The sequence below is a fragment of the Bos indicus genome, chromosome 7 (genome assembly GCF_029378745.1).
Source record: "Bos indicus isolate NIAB-ARS_2022 breed Sahiwal x Tharparkar chromosome 7, NIAB-ARS_B.indTharparkar_mat_pri_1.0, whole genome shotgun sequence".
Classification (NCBI taxonomy): domain Eukaryota; kingdom Metazoa; phylum Chordata; class Mammalia; order Artiodactyla; family Bovidae; genus Bos; species Bos indicus.
Genome location: NC_091766.1, coordinates 41,019,211 through 41,039,315, shown reverse-complemented (window position 1 = coordinate 41,039,315; position 20,105 = coordinate 41,019,211). Strand labels below are relative to the sequence as shown.

General features: G+C 38.0%; 1 protein-coding gene across 2 annotated transcripts; it reads right to left on the bottom strand.

Annotated features, from left to right (window-relative positions):
• Positions 1–911: 911 nt before the first annotated feature.
• Positions 912–19,734, bottom strand: TRIM58 (tripartite motif containing 58). Of its 2 annotated transcripts, none has more exons than XM_019964801.2 (6): positions 19,093–19,734; positions 14,368–14,463; positions 12,320–12,550; positions 10,188–10,210; positions 9,991–10,109; positions 912–5,209 (listed from the first exon to the last, which is right to left on the bottom strand). In XM_019964801.2, exons 1-6 carry the CDS (start codon positions 19,513–19,515, stop codon positions 4,620–4,622), a joined length of 1,482 nt encoding a protein of 493 aa, XP_019820360.2. In that variant the 5' UTR covers positions 19,516–19,734; the 3' UTR covers positions 912–4,619. The 2 variants fall into 2 exon arrangements, with proteins under 2 accessions (XP_019820360.2, XP_019820361.2); XM_019964802.2 differs by having other exon boundaries at positions 9,991–10,091; positions 19,093–19,733.
• Positions 19,735–20,105: the final 371 nt, after the last annotated feature.

The window sequence follows — 20,105 nt, the reverse complement described above, 5'->3', positions numbered from 1 at the left end:
TCTTATTTAAGTGATGTTACACCCCAAGGCTAAATTTTTTTCAAAATATAAATAATAAAAGTCAATAAATGAACAGCAATTGAGTCCCTGAAAACAATCAGGCAGTATCAGAGAAAACCAGGCTAGTTTGAATCAATTGGTTAGGGGATTTAGCAAAATAATAATCTGGGATCCTTTGAGAAGACATAGCTACAGAGCCACAGAGTAAAGAGTGAAATATTCAACATAGGAAAATGTGTGGAACTTATAGGTTTGTAGAATATGTATTTTATATAGATACAGATCACTTCCATCCTTCCCTCTTATAATAAAAAAGGTAAATTTGCAGAAGACCCCAGAAGCACACACAAAATGTACATTGAGGAGTCAATTCTTGGAGAGCAGACAGATTTAATAAATCCCAGTGTTCCCAATTTATCTGCCCTTTGGGACAATAAGCCTCAACATCACCACTGTAAATTAGCTCAGTTCCTTCTGCCTGAGGATGAAACTTTTCCACTTCCTGTTCCCAATCAGCCCCACACTAGTTCCCTTCATTCAGCGCCTTCTCAACATGCTAGAATATTAGCTAACTAGTTAATTCACAAGACAAACCACTCACAGGAGTGGGACATGGGGAAAATGATCAAATTAGTTGTTTGAATGAATCATCTAGTCTTTTGATAAACTATAAACATAACTCTGGAGAGTTATAGCTTCAGAAAAGCTAGAACCTAATGTTTGAGATTGACTTTGTAATCATTCCTTATGATTTTAGTCATTTTTTATAATGATTTGGGCTAAAAAAAAGTCCAGCAGATAACTAGAGATAGATGGTTGAAGGGAAGTGACAGTGGGGAGAGTACTGGAGGGAGAGAAGGTGGCTCTATAGTGCAGTTAAAACAAAAAGGAGTTCACAAAGCATGGAAAAGTTGGTTTCTACAAAATTTTTATTCCATATAACTTATATAATGCTCCCCACATTCTTAGTATGAAAATTTGCATATGGAATGCATACAAGGCAATGAATGAGTTAAAGTTGTCACTGTATTGTCATAGGGAATCAAAGCTACAAGTGGCTCAATGGAACCTGGGCATAGCAATTCATCATGTCACTGGAACCAGTATCTCTACAAATTTATTCAAATTTCTTCTACACTTAAAAATTGGTTTACTCTTTTAACACTTGACATTAAGCTTTATTGATCGGTGCTTCTCTAGTTATAAATTAGTAATAATAATAATACCATTATATTATATTTCATAAAATATTTTCAGATCCATCACTTAATTCTGCCTAACGAAAGTTAATCATTTATTTATTGAACAAATGTGCATTGAGTTATAACCACATAAAAACCAGTGAGTTGTTTGAGATACGTCAGACATATCATTATCAATAGACAGTGATCCCTCTCCTCAGGATGCTTACAATCTATCCAGAAAAGGCAAAAGCAAGTAAATAAATAAATATTTAATAAATAGGACAATATAATATATTAGAAGCCAATAAGTAGTATATTGAAGAAAAGTGCCTCCATTGCACCCAACAAAGGGAAGTTGGAGGGTGAACTCTGGGTGAGCTCTGGGATAGGTCAGGTTGTATGGTTCTCACTAAAAAGCAGGATTTGAGCATGCCCTTGTGATTCAGGCAGTAAAGAATATGCCTGCAATGCAGACGACATGGGTTCTAGCCCTGGGTCAGGTTCTATCCCTTCTCTTTCCTGGAGAATGGAATGGCTACTTACTCCAGTATTCTTGCCTAGAGAATTCCATAGTCACAGGAGTCTTGGCAGGTTTCAGTTCATGGGGTCACTAAGAGATGGACATGACTGAGCGACTAACACTAACATGAACTAAGGAAAGAAAGCAAATGAATTAAACATCAGGGAAAAGGAAATTGCAGGTGGAAGGCACAGTTGGGAGAAAGGCTCGATGGTAGCAAGTGCCTGGTCTGGTGTAAACCCAGCCAGGATGCCAGGATAGATGGAGAAGAATAAAAAGGGAAGTAAGGGGAGGAAGTCAGAGGAGAAACTTGTGCTCAGATCTTCTAGGGTCTGAGGGTTTGTTATAAAGATTTTGGCTTTAACTCTAAGATGAATAGAAGGTAATAGCAATGGTACTACAATCTTGGTGCTAAAAGGATCAGCCTGGCTGCTGCATTGAAAAGGGACATGGAGGGGCCAAAGTACAGCTAGGATTGCTATTAGGAACCTAATAACTCAGAGGGAGAGAATGGATGTTCAGACCATGGTTACAACAGTAGAGTGGTTAGAGCTGGCTGAACTCTAGATACGTTCTGAAGGTAGAGCCAACAGAGTTTACTGATAGACTAGTATGAGAAAGTAAAATCAAGAAAGGAGTTAACCAGATTGTTGGCCTGAGTAATTGAAAAAATGGAGTTGTCATCCACTGGAAAAGCCTCTGTGTATTGTGTTTGAGTGTGTGCGTGTGTATGGAATTGGGAAGGCAAAAAATAGGGGTTATAATAGGAGATGCACAAAGCTTTGTGAAACGTGGAATACAAGGGATGAAGAAAGATTTAAGTTGGCTTAGTAACTGACATAAATCATAAGAGGATGCACAATGAGATAATAGGGTTAAAAAGAGACAGTAGACACTGGGATGTTAGCTTCCTGGGGAGGAGGCATTCTTGAGATTCCCTTTTCACCCCTTGAAGAGGGTAGCAGGCCTGAGGTCATGAGGCTTCCTTGTCCTGGTGAATGGGTGGAGCCCCCAGGGGTGACATGATCTTAGACCAGTGACCCTGTCCCTCTTGATCCTTTTGGGAAAGGGGCTCTACTGTCCTGAGTGTTTGTTCTATGTCACAAGCTCCTGTCATAGATGCTATGCCACTATAGACCCTATAGTGACATGAACACTCAGGAGTTATAGTAAGTTTCCAGGCCCCATTTAAGCCCTGATGATGGGAAAGTGTGAACTGAGACCCAGCTTTCTACTTAGATCATGAGTGGAAAAGGCCTAGGGTGTGCATTGTATGTAAAATATCAACAAGAGGGATGTAAGGTACGTTATTATTACCTCTATTTCTAAAAGAGACAGAGGAATAGTTTGCTCGTGATCAAACATAAACGTATCGAATATGAAATCGTTGTTTAATACAAGGCCCCATCATTAGAATATGTAAAGCCATCTGGAAATACAGTTTGATGACATTTCCCCATTGCTAAAATTATTATAATCCATAAATGCTCCTCCAAATGTAAAAATGTCTGAAAAGAAATATGTTTATAGAAAGAAAGCCATATCATTAATGTTATTGTAAAGTATGTGAAAGATTTTAGTCAAAGAAACTTCTCTGGAAGAGAAAAGCTCCTTAAAAATCAAAAAGTCTTGTTAGGTAATGTCATCTAAAGTTTCTATTAATGAATAATTATTTAACATTTCAACATTTAGCATTTAAGCATTTGGTTAGCAAGTATTCATCAAATATATATATATAGAAGATGGAAGCATAGTTAACTTTCAATAATTTTTAAGAATTTTGTTTGGAATATATAGAATATACACTAAAAATAAGTCAAATATTATTATCATTTCATCATTATGGTCATTTTCATATTGTATTTAAGAGGCAAAGTTGAATTTAAAGCAATCCTATAAATCACAAACTCAATTATTTCCCAAAATATTGTAAGGTCAATATCATTGTCCCACATTATAAAAATCATACTAAGTAAATGAGTCTGAGAGAAAAAGAAATAATTGAAGTTTTACAACTAGAAAATGACTAGGTCAAATAACTAGTTGAATCATAATTCTGAGAAATTTCTGCTCAAAAATAAAAAAGTATCCATGCTGAATACCTGAAACTAACATTGGTTTATATTATAAACCAATTATATTGCAATCAAAAATATATCCAAAGAAAAAGGAAAATGTTCTTGTCAGAGGTATGGCATTGGACTCAGTGATATAATCAGAGGAATGAACTGCATCACTCTCAGAAATTGACCCCTGAATAAAGAGGATTTAAAGAATAATTAAATAGTCATAGGAATCATGAATAGATAAAGGGATGGTTCTGAATATATTAATCTAGAAGGAAATGGAGGTTAAATGATGAGATATAAAGCAAAAAAAAACATAGAAGCAATAAAGAAAAAAGAGAGGGAGACAGAGACAGAAAGAGGCAGGGCCCAGAGTGAGAAAAAGAGGAGAGAGAGAAAGAAAAGATGAAACAATTAGGGATCTGACGTTAGAACAATATTGGACTGTTTTGAACCAATTTAAGAATTTCTATTTCTAATTCTTAATATGTGGAAGACTTGGAATGAAGAGATATTAAAAGGAATGAGAAATTAAAATAAACGTATAGATATCTTTGTTTAATACAAAGTCCATTCATTTGAAGAAAATCTCATCAAAAAAGTATGTGGAGCCATTTGGGAAAACAGTGATAAGACTGCTCCATTTCTAAAATTATTATACAATCTTTATTCAAACACATATAACATACTTTCCCTTTTGTTCCTATGGGAAAATTTCCATAGTGACAAGGAGTAAACAGCTGACCTAAATGGGGACATCTGTTGAGCCTTCACATATGTATATACTATAGGCTCCATTCTATTGCAGAAGACTTTGCTAGGCTTGGGGTGTATCTCAGCAACACAATCTTAGGAAGAATCATCTCTGATATCAGAGGCAGAGTCAGAATGACCCCTGGATGTCCAATTTTCTAATTCCACTTCTGTCATAGGTGGTAAGATAAGAGGCGTTGTGTCACAGATGAAAAAATAAGGTCGAAGAAAACCAGAGAACAGGTGGTTGAACGTGTAGATAAAAGACCCATTCGTGATGTTGTAAAAGGAGATTTCCCCTGCTTCATAGTCCAAGAAAATCCCAATGCAGCGAGGCCGTTCCAGGTGGAGGAGAGGAACTGATGGAGAGGCAAGGACCATGTACTCACTTCCCTTCAGAAGCCACATGGCCCAGACCCCATTCTCAGGGGATGGTGTGATTTCCCCCTTTCTTGACACTGTGTCTTGACAGACACCTAAGCCCCATTCTGCTCTTTCTCCCACCATGACTTCCCAGTAATGCCTCCCTGATGAGAAGTTCTGCAAACCCAGGATACAGGGCCATGTGTCAAATCGCTCAGGGTTGTTGGGGACATCCCTCCACAGTTCTCCATCCTGCACACTGCGCAGATCAGCAGTCAAGAGGAGGCTAGGATGTGCGGTTGCAGGATCCAATTTTATGTCAACTGTGGAAACAATTTTGTGGAACATGTAAAAGAACAGAAAAGACTCGTGAAAACTTAAGAACCCATGATATTAATGACTGTCACACCATTCTTTACTCTCCCTCTAATAACTCATGGAGATAAAAAAATAAGTATTTCATCTTGCAGATGCTTTCTTGAGTTTGAGTATATTCCTCTGTTATGTCTGCATGATCCAGGACTAATTACTGCCCCAATTAAACCATAACCATTGATGATAAGACAAACCAAGTTCATAACCATTTAGATTCCTTTTATCTCTATCCACAGCACTTGGGTACTCTTTGGAATATCTGCATTTAAAATACAATTTATAACTCCCTTGGGATTTTTTTTCTTTCCAAAGCCTATAGAAAAATTACATTGATCTAAAACACACCACTTTAAAAGCTATGTTACTATGGTAGGAAGAATTCTAAGAGGAACTTCATGACCTTTAGACCCAGGTGGTTATCTCATGATTCTGTTATGTGACAACTGGGAGATTATATGAGTGGGTTCTAATCTAATCACCCTTTAAAATCAGATACAGTTCTTTGTTTATTGGTCTGGTGGTAGAAGGAAAAATCAGGGAGATTTGCATTTGATATGTCATTGCTCCCTTTGAAGATGGAGTGGGCCACACTGGAGGAGAAAGGTGAAGAACCTCCAACTGATAATCAACAAGGAGATGGGGATGTCAGTCCTCCAACTGCAAGGAATTGCTTTACATCATCAGACTGAATAAGCTTGCAAGTGGACCTTTCCCTAGACCCCTTAGAGATGTCCAGTCTGGTCAACACCTTGATTTTAATCTAATAAAATCTTAAGCAGAGAAACTAGCTGATCCCATGTGATTATCAGATCTGAAGAATGGAAGCAAATGGATGTGATTTTAAGTAGCTAAGTGTGTGGTAATTTGCTATGCAGCAAAGAAAATTAATGAAAACTACTATTAATACCTATACTGTGAAGTCTCAGTATATTGATATGACATTTTATTTGTACATATAATTTAAAAATACATCTACTAATGAAAATGACCTCAGTGAAACAAGAAGGATGTAAAATATTCATGTCTGTTTTTTTTGGTCAACACTCAAAACTAGTAAATTTGATTTCATTAATTTAAAAGCAAAAACAAATTTCATAATTAATCATGTTTTAATTTTTAATATAATAACAAATATTAATATGATGATTCCGTTATTTGTCTCAAACCACTTCTAGTTATCTTTTATTTCTACTCAAACCTAAGTGGCCATATCATCTATGCTATCACATGGAACCAGCCTCAAGATTGATATTATCTTTCTCACATTATAGATAAGCAGAATGAGCCCTAGGGATCACATGATTTTCCCAAACTCTGCTACTGCTAAGTCATTTCAGTCGTGTCTGACTCTGTGCGACCCCACAGACAGCAGCCCACCAGGCTCCCCAGTCCCTAGGATTCTCCAGGCAAGAACACTGGATTGGGTTGCCATTCCCTTCTCCAATGTATGAAAGTGAAAAGTGAAAATGAAGTCGCTCAGTTGTGTCTGACCCTCAGCAACCCCATGGACTGCAGCCTTTCAGGCTCCTCCGTCCATGGGATTTTCCAGGCAAGAGTACTGGAGTGGGGTGCCATTGCCTTCTCCTCCAAACTCTAGAGGTCATAAATAACAGGAACTGAAAGTGGGTCTCCATGATGTTGTGGTAGAATTATTTAACAGATGTCATGTCTTCATATATCATTCCCACTTCAAGAAAATAGATCTGTGAAAAGGTTGTGAATACATCTATTTCTAATTCTTCTCCCAACTCTTCTTAAACTCTTAAAATTTCTTAAACTATCATCAAATAGAATAATATCCTAACCAAACTTCACCTTCTTCCCAGTGCCCCATGAATGATCAGTCCTTAAAGTTCACCTTAAATGACTTTTCTATAGCACTTAACACTTTTGAGAATCCTTTTGTCCTAGAAAACATTTCTCTTTCCCAAAGACACCAGTCATCACTCTTTACTCCCTTTCTGCTGATCACCCCTTCTTGGTCTCCTCTGCTGTTTTCTCTTCTCCTCCTCCATCACTGCTATTGGAGAAACCAATGGTCTAATGATTGGGACCTCTTGCCTCTCTCTCAGATCACTTTTGATGTGTTCTTGGGCTGGCAGGTATATTACTTTCATTAAATTCCATTCATATGCTTTACTAATCCCAAATACTTTTAGCCTAGACTTTTCTCCTGGAACTCCATATATGTAAATTCATCTGCCTACCCAATATCAGCATTTGGATATTTAATATCCATCACAACATTGATGTGTCTAAAACCCAAGTCCTTTTTTCTACCTTGCCTACAGCTTTACCTGTCAATGTAAACAATAATTTAATTATGCCAATTCAGGAGATTTTAACTTTGGAATTATTCACAACTTTTCTCCCTTTCTGACACCTCATATCTAATCCAACAGCAAATCTTCCCAGTTCTGCTTTCAAAATATCAATATAGCAAGATCTTGTCTATTTCTCTGTACCTCCAGTACGACTTCCCTAGTCCAATAGAAAATAGTCTCTAATTGAGTTATTACAAAGGCTCCTAACAGCTTTTCCACATCAAGCCTTGCCCCTCTGTAATTTATTCTCAATAAACCACGCAGAGTGATCTTCATAAACATTAGTCCAATAATGCTATTCCTCCATTTATAACTGATGCCCTATTTCACTTCTGCTCATAGCAATGGCACCCCACTCCAGTACTCTTGCCTGGAAAATCCTGTGGACGGAGGAGCCTGGTGGGCTGCAGTCCATGGGGTCGTGAAGAGTCGGACACAACTGAGCAACTTCACTTTCACTTTTCACTTTCATGCATTGGAGAAGGAAATGGCAACCTACTCCAGTGTTCTCGCCTGGAGAATCCCAGGGACGGGGAAGCCTGGTGGGCTGCCGTCTCTGGGGTCGCAAAGAGTCAGACACGACTGAAGCGACTTAGCAGCAGCAGCAGCATAGTGGCCTTCTTGTTGGGTCCTGTGCTACCTGGACTTTGCTTGACCTCTACAGTTCTCCTGTCACTCACTCCACAATAGCCACACAGACTTCCTCATAGCTCCTGGAATGCATCTTCCATATTTGCTGTGTTTTCCCCTATGAATGAAGTCTTCCTTGATCATCAAAAATTCCAGATTAGATGTGCTAACTCAAGAACTTCTGGCCACACTTATTTATTTATTTTTTCAATATTCTGTTTCATTTTCTCACATTTTGTGTACTTTCCATAATTTAAGCAAAAATTTACAACATGATGCTCCATATTTGTAACATCTTTGATGTTATTGTTCACTTTTATATTCTAACGCTTAGAAGAGTAACTGGCATAAAATACACAATATTTTTGGAATTGACCAGTTAATTAATTCAATAAACGTAAATGGGAATATAAAGACACTGATTATGAGAGTGTAATAACTTGCAACATTTCATACAGTTAAGTGAAAGTTGCTCAGTCGTGTCTAATTCTTTGGGATTCTCTAGGCCAGAATACTGGAGTGGGTAGCCTTTCCCTTCTCCAGGGGATCTTCCCAACCCAGGGATTGAACCCAGGTCTCCCACATTGCAGGCAGAGTCTTTACCAGCTGAACCACAAGGGAAGCCCAAGAATACTGGAAAGGGTAGCCTATCCCTTCTCCAGTAGATCTTCCCGACCCAGGAATTGAACCAGGGACTCCTGCATTGTAGGCAGATTCTTTACCAACTGAGCTATCGGGGAATATCAATCTGCCTGTAAGATCATGGATTAATCATTGAACAGGATTAATAAAATGGGTTTTCTTATCATGGAACAAAGCTGCTGCTGCTGCTAAGTGGCATCAGTCGTGTCTGACTCTGTGCGACCCCACAGACGGCAGTTTCCTTCTAAGTAATAAACCCACTATTAAGTCATAGTCTATTTTCATTATTTGGCATAAATTGAATATAAAAAAATTAAAAACATTGAATCTATATTGTTTTAAAAAACAAAATACTAAGACCCAACAAACTAATTATAACACTACAGTTATTCCCTCTTAAATATAATTAACTGAATGTTTTTGGCTTTATTGATTATCTAATTTAAGAAATTCATCAAACTGCCAGATAACAAAAGAATCTAAACTTTATATTATCTGATACACTGCAATGCTTTCATATACTGAAGATTTTTTTCTTTGTTTTCAGATATGTTTCATTTGTCCTCCAAACAATACAAGTTTTTAGCATTTTATAAAAAAGGACATAGACATAGATTGGAACTAATATTGCTTATGTCACAGATAATATCATTTTCAAACCCACTACTCCAACCAAATGTAGCTTACATGGGTGTCAGTTACTCTGATATTCTTCAGGACTATTCACAAATATCCCAATACTCTTTAAAAAAAAAAATCTGAGCATACTGCTCTCTCCCTTCCCCCCTTGCAGTTTGACATGACCACGTGACTCACTTTCATCAATAATATCTTGAGGAAAGCTATATGTGTCCCTTCGGGTGGTGCATGATTCACCATGACTTTGCTCAGTTCTGTGCCTATCAGCAACAGGAAGGAGGTGGGGCTCTGTCTGCATGGAGTGAGATTATGTGAAATTAAAGCCTCCACAATCCAGTAATCAACCAATAACATGATCTCAAAATAAAACTTTGCTGATTTTAGCCACTAAATTTTGGGTTGTCTTTGTTACTGTAGCCTGACTGGTATAGTAACATGCAATAACAGCCAAATTCCAGGAGTCATAGTTCCTCAAGGTCTAAAATGCAGCCTACCTTGGAACTTTCTCAACATTTCCCTCATGCCAGGGATGCGACACATTGTCTTCAGCTCCATAACGATGGACTCGGGTTCCAGGCGTGTGACATTTTTACTTCTGAGAAGAGCACAAAACCTGCAGTTTTCATTAGGGTTATCCACCAACCTCCCCAGCCTCTCCCAAACCAGTCTCTGATTCGGAAAGTAAACATACCGGCTCAAGGCTCCTCCCACACCCTGAAAATGAAAGAGAAACACAAGCAGGTGTGAGTTAGACCTCTGAACTGCTTTTGACAGACTGGGGACACACCAGGAATATCTCTTTAGGAATTATTGAAAATCATTAACTATTGATGTAAAACTATAAGAGATATGACTCCCTCTTTAAAAAATCTAAAACAGACTGTTATTGAGTTTTCTCATGAATTTAAAATAATATAATCAGTTTGCCTCTATTAAAACAAAATCAGACCACACAAACTTTAGGTTAATTCCTATAATATCTATTGGTTTAACTATTTTCTGAATTGATAATTCTGATAATTGGATGTTTTTATGAAGAGTTATTTTCTGTGAACAGAATTAAGGTAAAAATAGATTCTAAATATCTGCAGAATTTATTTGGGAAATAGTGAAATGTATAGACATAAAATGATAATCTCAGTGTCCTTGTAAGAAAAACCTAACTTCCTTATTCTCTGAACCAACATACTTTGTCTAAGTTATCTAAGTAGAAAAAACAGAAGTCATTAAAATTCAGCAACAGTCTATGTCAAAGTAGATTATTAAACAAATCACCTACACTGTATTTCCCTTATCCCTGTAAAAAATGACCACCAGTCAGATTAATTTTAACAGGACATAAAAACAGGGAAATGATTAGCTTTATATTTCATCAGAACAACAGGTCTTATTTTGGTCCATTAAGGGTGAGATGTTGTTTCCTGGTACTGAGGAAGAAAGGGAGAAATGAGTATAAAAATGAAAGCACATTATTTGAGGAATAGTCTCCCTAAGGACTTCCCTGGTGGATCAGATGGTGAAGCATCTGCCTACAGTGCAGGAGACCTGGGTTCGATCCCTGGGTCAGGGAGATCCTCTGGAGAAGGAAATGGTGACCCACTCCAGTAGTCTTGCCTGGAAAATCCCATGGACAGAGGAGCGTAGTAGGCTACAGTCCATGGAGTTGCAAAGAGTTGGACACAACTGAGCGACTTCACTTCAAACTTCAAGATTTGTGTTATAAGACATTCTAACATTTATTCAGTGCTAATAAATGATAATTTCAAATATGCAGTATTTTAAGATACAGTAAGATGTGACAATGAATATTGTTGAAAATGCCAAAGTTCTTGTGTTTATTTATTGTTTAAAATTTTGAAAATTTATTCCTTTGGGACAGTTTGCTTAGTCTAAGTAGGCATAGCAATAATAATAAAAACAATAACAACAACAACATTTTACTGATGCATAAATATATTGAAGAAAATGGGACATATTTAATATAAAAGCTATGCAAATGCTTTTATTTAATGACCCCCCCTACTCTGTGACCAGTGCTGTTTAATCACAGAACTTATATGAAGATAGAAATTACTTATTTCAGACATTCTTAAATGAGTCATTGGGATTGAAACACAATGAAGCGTGCCCAGAAAATTTCTATTGCAAGTAAGTTCTAGCATGAGAGCAAGCATCCACCAACAATGATGACTTTCTCAATTCACGGGATTTAATGCCTTTAAGGAGGATTATTATTTATTTGTCTGTCTTCTCTATAATCTCAATTATACTGTGGGCAAGCTGTATGGAGCCAAATTAATCCCTCCTCACAATGCCTGGAATGGGCATGCACTATGGGCTAGAACATTAGCATTTGCTTTGAAAATTAATATGCCAATTTCAAAGTGAAAAATTTTAGATATTACTCATATGTTTGACCATTGACATTAAAATGGGTTAACAAGACTTTTTGGATTAGCCATGACTGAGATACAGCAATATCATCGTTGGCCCATTATGAGATTTTTTATAAAATGCTTTCTAGGCAACATAGTATAGATAGTCTGTTTTCTGTTTAATCATATGTAAATCATTAAATTAATTTTAGTTTTGAAAATATTTAAGGTTTTGTCTTTAGTATAAACTATTATGTATGATTCTCTAGGCTCCCTTCAGATTCTGATGTTAGGATTGAGGATTTTTAATAACATGCTTTCCAAGGAAATTCTAGGGTGATCCTGTCCTAAAGAGCAAAACTGCTTAAGGAGTTATCTCTGAAAGCTGCCATCTGTCCCCTTGGTCTCAGGTGTGCCCATCCTTCTTCTCCCAGGCACCCAGCCTCACCTCCAGCAGACCCAGGGCTGGTCGCTGGCACCTCTCCTCCAACTCCTCTGCCAGCTCCTTCAGGGCCCTGCTCTGCTGAACCAGCCGGTTTTTGCTTTCCCGAAGCTTCTGCAGCGTGGCTCGCTCCTCCTCCTCCAGTCTTCTAAGCTGCAGTTGCTCCTCCAGGGCCAGGAAGCCACGATACTTTTCAAACTCCCACCTGAAGCGTTGCCTCTGCATTTCCACTTTTTCCTGGAGTGACAGTACAACAAATCACCAGCAGTTGGGGCAGAGTATTTGGCCTCTACCTTCATGTATGGGCGGGGAGCGTGGTGGGGATCGGGGGCCTCCCCTGGCGGCTCAGATGGTAAAGCATCTGCCTGCAGTGCAAGAGACCCGGGTTCAATCCCTGGGTCGGGAAGATGCCCTGGGGAGTGGCATGGCAACCCACTCCAGTATTCTTGCCTGGAGAATTCCTTGGACAGAGGAGCCTGGTGGGCTACAGTCCATAGGGCTGCAAAGGGTGAGGTACGACTGAGGTGACTTAACACACACACACATGGGGAATGACATAGTGAAAAGGGGTTTAGTGGCAATTCATTGTTCTCTCACATCACCCTTTTAAATACTATAATTACACCTATAAATATAGGACTAAGGGTTTCCACAGAATTTAGAATTTCATTTATTAAAACTATGCTTGTTGCATTTTGGCTCACATAGATACATTCTTAAAGGTAAAAATGATGCAAGTTGACTTGACTTAGAACAAGATTCTTGGAAACATCTCTAAGAATAATCAGTGGAGGGTTCAAGACATGCATGAAATCAGATCTCAGATATAGAGTTCCTGATTTCATAAATTTCTGGTCAGGTCAGGATTAAAAACAATTGACTTAGATTACTAACTTAAAGAATTATTAATAAATGTCATTATTAATTAACTTTACATATGATATACATAACTATGGGAAAAAATAAGATATCACGGAGAAAAATATAGCAAAAACCCTTATGAAAATATCTGCCAGAGGATAGAATACAAGTCAAAATTTTCAAGAAAAGAAAGAATTACAAAATTATAGAGAATAATCAGAGAAAAAGGGTTCCTTGGGGAAAGAGAAGTATTTGGAAATAAAGTCTATATATATTGTAATATATAATATAAAAATATAAACACCTATGTCATTTCTATATACAGTTTCTCAGTATTGATCCTATTGATATTTGACCAGGTGATTTTTTGTTGTGATTTTTTTTTTGGGGGGTGGGGACTGTCCTTTGTATTATAGGGTATTTAGCAGCATTTCTTGCCTTTACATATGAGATGCTAGTAAGGCACCCAAGTTGTGACAACCAAAAATATCTACTGATATTGCAGAATATCTCTTGGAAGGCAACATTGGTCCAGGTTCAGAATCACTTTGCGTATGTATGTGTGTGTGTATGTATAAATAGGTAAAAGAAAAAAGAGCTGATGATGGCAGAAATATATCAACATATTGACTGAAGAAAGACATATATTTATATCAATATATTGACTGAAAAGAAAATTCAGATTATTTTTATATATAAGATGATGACTATAAGCCTGTATTTCATATATGTGTGTGTGTGTGTGTATATATATATATATATATGTATGTATGTATATATATATATATATGTATGTATGTATATATATATATATGCTGTGAAATAGTAAAAATTTCATTCAACAAATACATATTTTTTAAACTAGTAGTGACAGTACAACTCTGTTCTAAGTGATGCAGTGAGTGAAGATCAGTGAGTTAAGATCAAGTGAGTTAGTAAGATCAAGATGAATAAAGTCTTTTTTTATAATTTGGATTGGGGATAGTATTACAGAGATTAGAAAGAACACAATTGTACAAATATAATCTGAGGGGATGAGATGGTCCAGGATGATGCTGAGATCAGTTTTTCTTGAGTACCTCGGTAAATGGAACAAAAGCGCCAAAGCAGGGAGATGGTGGGAGAACGACTTAATGATCCAAATAAGGATCCTTCAGATAGGTTAGCCACCTGAAGCCCCAGTATTCTCTTACCTTCCAAATAACAGTTTTCTTCCCCACATTGGCCTCCTGAGTTGAGGCTTCCTCCAGCTCTTTCCTCACAAGCTCCTGTGCCACCTGGAGCTTTATCTGTTTGGGAAGATACGCTGCAGCCATTAAGGATACTCTCATTCAGTACTTAAACTGACCAAGCACAGGAAGAAATACAAAGATCAGCTATAACGGGCAGTAGAAAGCATACAAAAATGTTCGATCTCATTAATATTAATGACTGTTAAACATAGATATGTTTTAAATGTTAATGCCAGATATAATAAAGGATGTATCTAAAAAGTGTGTTCATTGTATTATAAATAGCAAAACAGTAAATAATCAAAATAGGGCAATTAAAAATAGGGCAGTGAGGAAAAAATTATTTTATTCACTGGATAGAATTAAAACAAGGTGCTTCAGAATTTTTAATGGCAATAAATACAATTATAATGAAAATTAAAATAAGCATATTTTATGTAACCTGATACCAATTTTTAAAAATAAAAGTTCTTATAATAAATATATAAAATGAAATGAAAATATATTCAATAAACAAAATCTCATCTTCTATGCTTGGCTGAAAAGGTGATGCTATTCCTTTTATCTATATATTTCAACTTCTTAAAGTTATTCATTACTTTATAACCAGAAGTGTACTTCTTATTATTTTAAAGAAGAAATCTTGTAAGTTAGTATTTATTATATGAAAAAGAAATACAGAAAGTCATAAATCTTACAAGGGGTAGAAAAATAATTTAAGGAAAACTAAATCTCTTTTCAACCCTAGGACTCCTGCTAAAGGTAAGCACATATATTTTATTTACAGAGAACACACACAAAGATAGACACATATACACATTTTAAAAGTCTCCCCAAAGTCATTCAATAAGTCTCAGGAAAAAATTAAAACAAACAAAAAATTAAATTCTTCCCACAGTCATTCAACAAGTCCCACACACCAGTCTTTTTTTTTTCTTTTTTTTTTTAATGATAACATTCTAAGGTAGAACACATAAAATAGCAGTAGAAACCAACGAGACATTTAATAAGATGAAGAAAATGGCAATTGTTTTTAGAATCTGGAAGGACTAGAACACTCCGACACTTAACAGACAAAAAAAAAATTGTAAGCAAAAGCAAAGAGGTTGAAAGTTGTGTCACGTTTGGGGAAACAGTGATTAAGCTAGCTTTGCTGAATCTAAAAATTAATGCTTAAGACAAGAGTTACAGTAAGAGCACTTAGGGTCCTAAAAGTGATTGACAGGCTAAGGAGTTTGGAAGGTATTTATTTGGTATTTAGTTGAAGGACTGCTGAAATAGAGAAAACTTCCTTAGAATATAACATTATCCATGCACTGTATGGTACCCTCTGGATTAAAGAAAAAAGGCAGGAATATACTCTAGAAGTCTAGTTAAGAAATAGTTAGCACCTGAATTTTGCAGAAGACAACCAAAATCAAGAAGAAAACTTAAAAAAGATATTTCTAGGTAGGTCCAGAGGGTACTTGAGGGAAAAAATAAATCACAACCTTGATTTAAAACAAAGTTAAAATAATAATAATAATTACATTATTAATTATTCTAAGTTAAAATGTATGATATAAATATACAAAATTAGTATAGGCTCTATATTATTAATAATTTATTAAATTAATTTATTATTATTTTATAAAATTAATATCTTCACTTTATTTTCATTGTGATAGTACTTCAGGTAAGGTCAGTAGATTAAAGATGACTTTAACTCTCTTTGTGCAAGCAGCTGTTCCAAATATTGGGAATTTAAGTGTGTTCTGCTGCTGCGGCTAAGTCACTTCAGTCGTGTCCGACTCTGTGTGACCCCATAGACGGCAGCCCAACAGGCTCCCCCGTCCCTGGGATTCTCCAGGCAAGAATACTGGAATGGGTTGCCATTTCCTTCTCCAATGCATTAAAGTGAAAAGTGAAAGAAGTCGTTCAGTCGTGTCCGACTCTTAGCGACCCCATGGACTGCAGCCTACCAGGCTCCTCCATCCATGGGATTTTCCAGGCAAGAGTACTGGAGTAGGGTGCCATTGCCTTCTCCGAAGTATGTTCTGAATATGTCCAAAAACTTTTGATGAGCACCAGTAGGAAGAATCTTTTTCACAGAGTTGCATGGATGCCACTTTTGTGAGCCAGGTACTCCAATATTAGTCACCTCTTCACTGAGGATGCTCGTATCATAAGTCCAGAAATATGTGTTGAATAGAGAGGAATCTGTCGGCTTAACCACTGGATTCCTACGTCATAGTAACATGTATTGGCAACTTTAAAGGGGATCAGAGCCTTGTGCCCATCCAGACACCATTCATAGCAAACATTCAAACATGAAGGTGGTTTTATGCACCCTTATATTCATTGCAGCAGTATTTACAGTAGCCAAGACATGGTCTTCACTGGTGGCTCAGACAGTAAAGAGTCTGCCTACAATGCGGGAAACCTGGGTTCAATCCCTTGGTCATGAAGATCTCCTGTAAAAGGAAATGGCAACCCACTCGAATATTCTTGCCTAGGAAACCCCATGGACAGAAGCGTCTGGTAAGCTATAGTCCATAGGATTGCAAAGAGTCGGACACAACTGAGTGACTTCACTTTCACTTTCTTTCAAGACATGGACACAGCCTAAATGTCCATTGACACATGAATGGATAAAGAAGATGTGGCATATATATATATATATATATATATATATATATATATATGAATATTTTTGTTATTGATGTTGTTTAGTCACTAAGTTGTGTATGACTCTTTTGTGACCCAATGGAGTGTAGACTACCAGGCTCCTCTGTCTGGGAAATTTCCCAAGCAAGAATACTGGAGTGGGTTGCCATTTCCTTCTCCAGGGTATCTTTCCAACCAGGGATGAAGCCTGCTTCTCATGCATTGGCAGGTGGGTTCTTTATCACTGAGACACCAGGGGAGCCCACTATGTAAAATTACTCTGGCTTAAAAAGAATGAAACAAAGTAATTTATAGCAACATGGATGGACCTAGAGATTATCATACTAAGTAAAGTAAGTCATACTGAGAAAAATAAATATCATATAACATCACTTATGTGGGCTTCCCTGGTGGTCAGCATTAAAGAATTTGCCTGCCATGCAGGAGACATAAGAAACACAGGTTTAATCCCTGGGTTGGGAAGATCCCCTGGAAGAAGGCATGGCAACCCATGGCAATCCAGTATTCTTGCCTAGAGAATCCAATGGACAGAAGAGCCTGGCTGACTACAGTCCATAGGGTCACAAAGAATAAGACATGACTGAAGCGACTTAGCACACACATACTCACACACATTGCTTACATGTGTAATCTAAAAAAAAAAATGATACAAACGAAAGTATTTACAAAACAGAAATAGACTCACAAACTTCAAACACAAACTTAAAATTATCAAAAGGCAAAGGTGTCTTATGGACTCTGTGGGAGAGGGAGAGGGTGGGAAGATTTGGGAGAATGGCAATGAAACATGTAAAATATCATGTAGGAAATGAGTTGCCAGTCCAGGTTCGATGCACGATGCTGGATGCTTGGGGCTGGTGCACTAGGACGGCCCAGAGGGATGGTATGGGGAGGGAGGAGGGAGGAGGGTTCGGGATGGGGAACACATGTATACCTGTGGCGGATTCATTTTGATATTTGGCAAAACTAATACAAATATGTAAAGTTTAAAAATAAAAAAAATAAAATAAAAAATAAAGTGAAAAAAAAAAAGGCAAAGGTGAGGGGAAGGAATAAATTAGGAGTTTAGGATTAACATATATATACTACTATATACATATACATATAAAATAGATTATCAACTATATATAAAATAGATTATCAACAAGGACCTACTATAGCACTGAAAACTCTACTCAATATTTTGAAATAACCTATATGGGAAAAGATTTTTAAAAAGAATGGATACATGTATATGTATAACTGAATCACTTTGCTGTATACCTGAAATGAACACAACACTGTAAATCAACTATATTCCAATATAAAATGACAATATTAATTATCATGGGCTTCCTAAGTGACTCAGTGGTACAGAATCCTCCTGCTAAGCACAAGACTTGGGTTTGATCCCTGGTTTGAGAAGATCCCCTGGGGAAGGAAATGGCAACCTACTCCAGTATTCTTGCCTGGGAAGTCCCATGGACAGAGAAGCCTGATCAGCTACAGTCCATGGGGTTGCAAAGAGCTGGACACAACCTAGTGACTAAACAACAGTAGCATTAATTAATATAACTATTATGCAAAAGCAAAATATTATACAAATGATAGTTATTAGGAAGTGTTTCCGAGAACATTTATGCACTTGTAACTAAGAGGCAATTGGACAACATAGCCTCCTACACCAGGGAGCTCTAGTTGTGAAACTCAGATTACCTATATCAGGAAAATTAAGACCAGCATGAAATGAAATGACCAGGGAGAATTTCATGGCAGAGAAGAGCAGTCTAAAATAACAGTATGTTTGAGCTCCTGAATAGGAGTCCCAAACGATGGTATTTCCATGGAGCAAAGGTGAATGTGAGCCAGGAGGGTGGTTGGTGTGGAGGGCACTGCTCATTCAGATCAGGGGTTATCTTTTGGCTCTGTCTCTGGCAAGGGATTTTTCACACTTCTGACCTAGTCAGTGTCTTCCATTACAGACCAGCATTTCCAGATCAGGAGTCACAGCCCTCCACATTACATGGTAACACCTCTCACCTGGTAGCACCTGGCGGCCTCCTGCAGCGATGTTGTGTGGTGGCTCCTGTGCTCTGGAGTGGTGTCACAGACCCAGCACAGCACTTCCTGGTCCTCCTCGCAGAAACGGGTCAGCTCCTCGCCATGCCTCACACACAAGCGTGCCCCCGAAGGCTCCGCGCCCAGCCCCAGCTGCCGCACGCTGTCCACCAAGCTGGCCAGCTGCCTGTTGGGCCGGAAGCTTTCCAGCCTGAAGGGACCCCGACACTGCGGACAGGCATAGATGCCGCCCTGTGCGCTGTCGGACTTCTCGCAGAACTCGGAGATGCATCTGAGGCAGAAACTGTGGCCGCAGTCCACACTGACGGGATTCTGCAGGAAATCCAGGCACACTGGGCACCGGGCCTCCTCGCAGAGCCGCTCCCCAGGGGACCCCGAGGCCATGGCCTGCTGGGCCTTGCCTGGCCCCTCAGATAGTACAGCTGTCTTTCCCAGCTGCCTGCGCTATCTTTCCTGGTGTTCTGACGCAGAAGGGAGGAACCCCACAGCCTCATGAGAAGCAGACACAAGATGGGCTTTATCCACTGGCAAGCGTCCAAATGAGCCACGCCCAGTGAAAACTTGCAACTCAGACACAGTAAACCACAAGCATAAAATTAACATTCTAGCAATCCTAGCCTCCTAGGAAACTGATCATTTCTAACGAAATCCCTCGTAGGGTCGCTTATTGGAGCCTGTACTCTCATGTTTTCACTGTCAGTAAATTTCAAGTCTCGCTAAGGTCCTTCCTTCAATTATTTTCTAAACTGCCCCATGACCTTATTATCTTTTTATGACATATTGATTTGTTAAAGTTTTTTTTTTTTTTTTTGTCAAAATTTATTTTTTCTCAGTTCAGTTCAGTTCAGTTCAGTCGCTCAGTCGTGTCCGACTCTGCGACCCCATGTATAGCAGCACACCAGGCCTCCCTGTCCATCACCAACTCCTGCAGTTCACCAGACTCACGTCCATCGAGTCAGTGATGCCATCCAGCC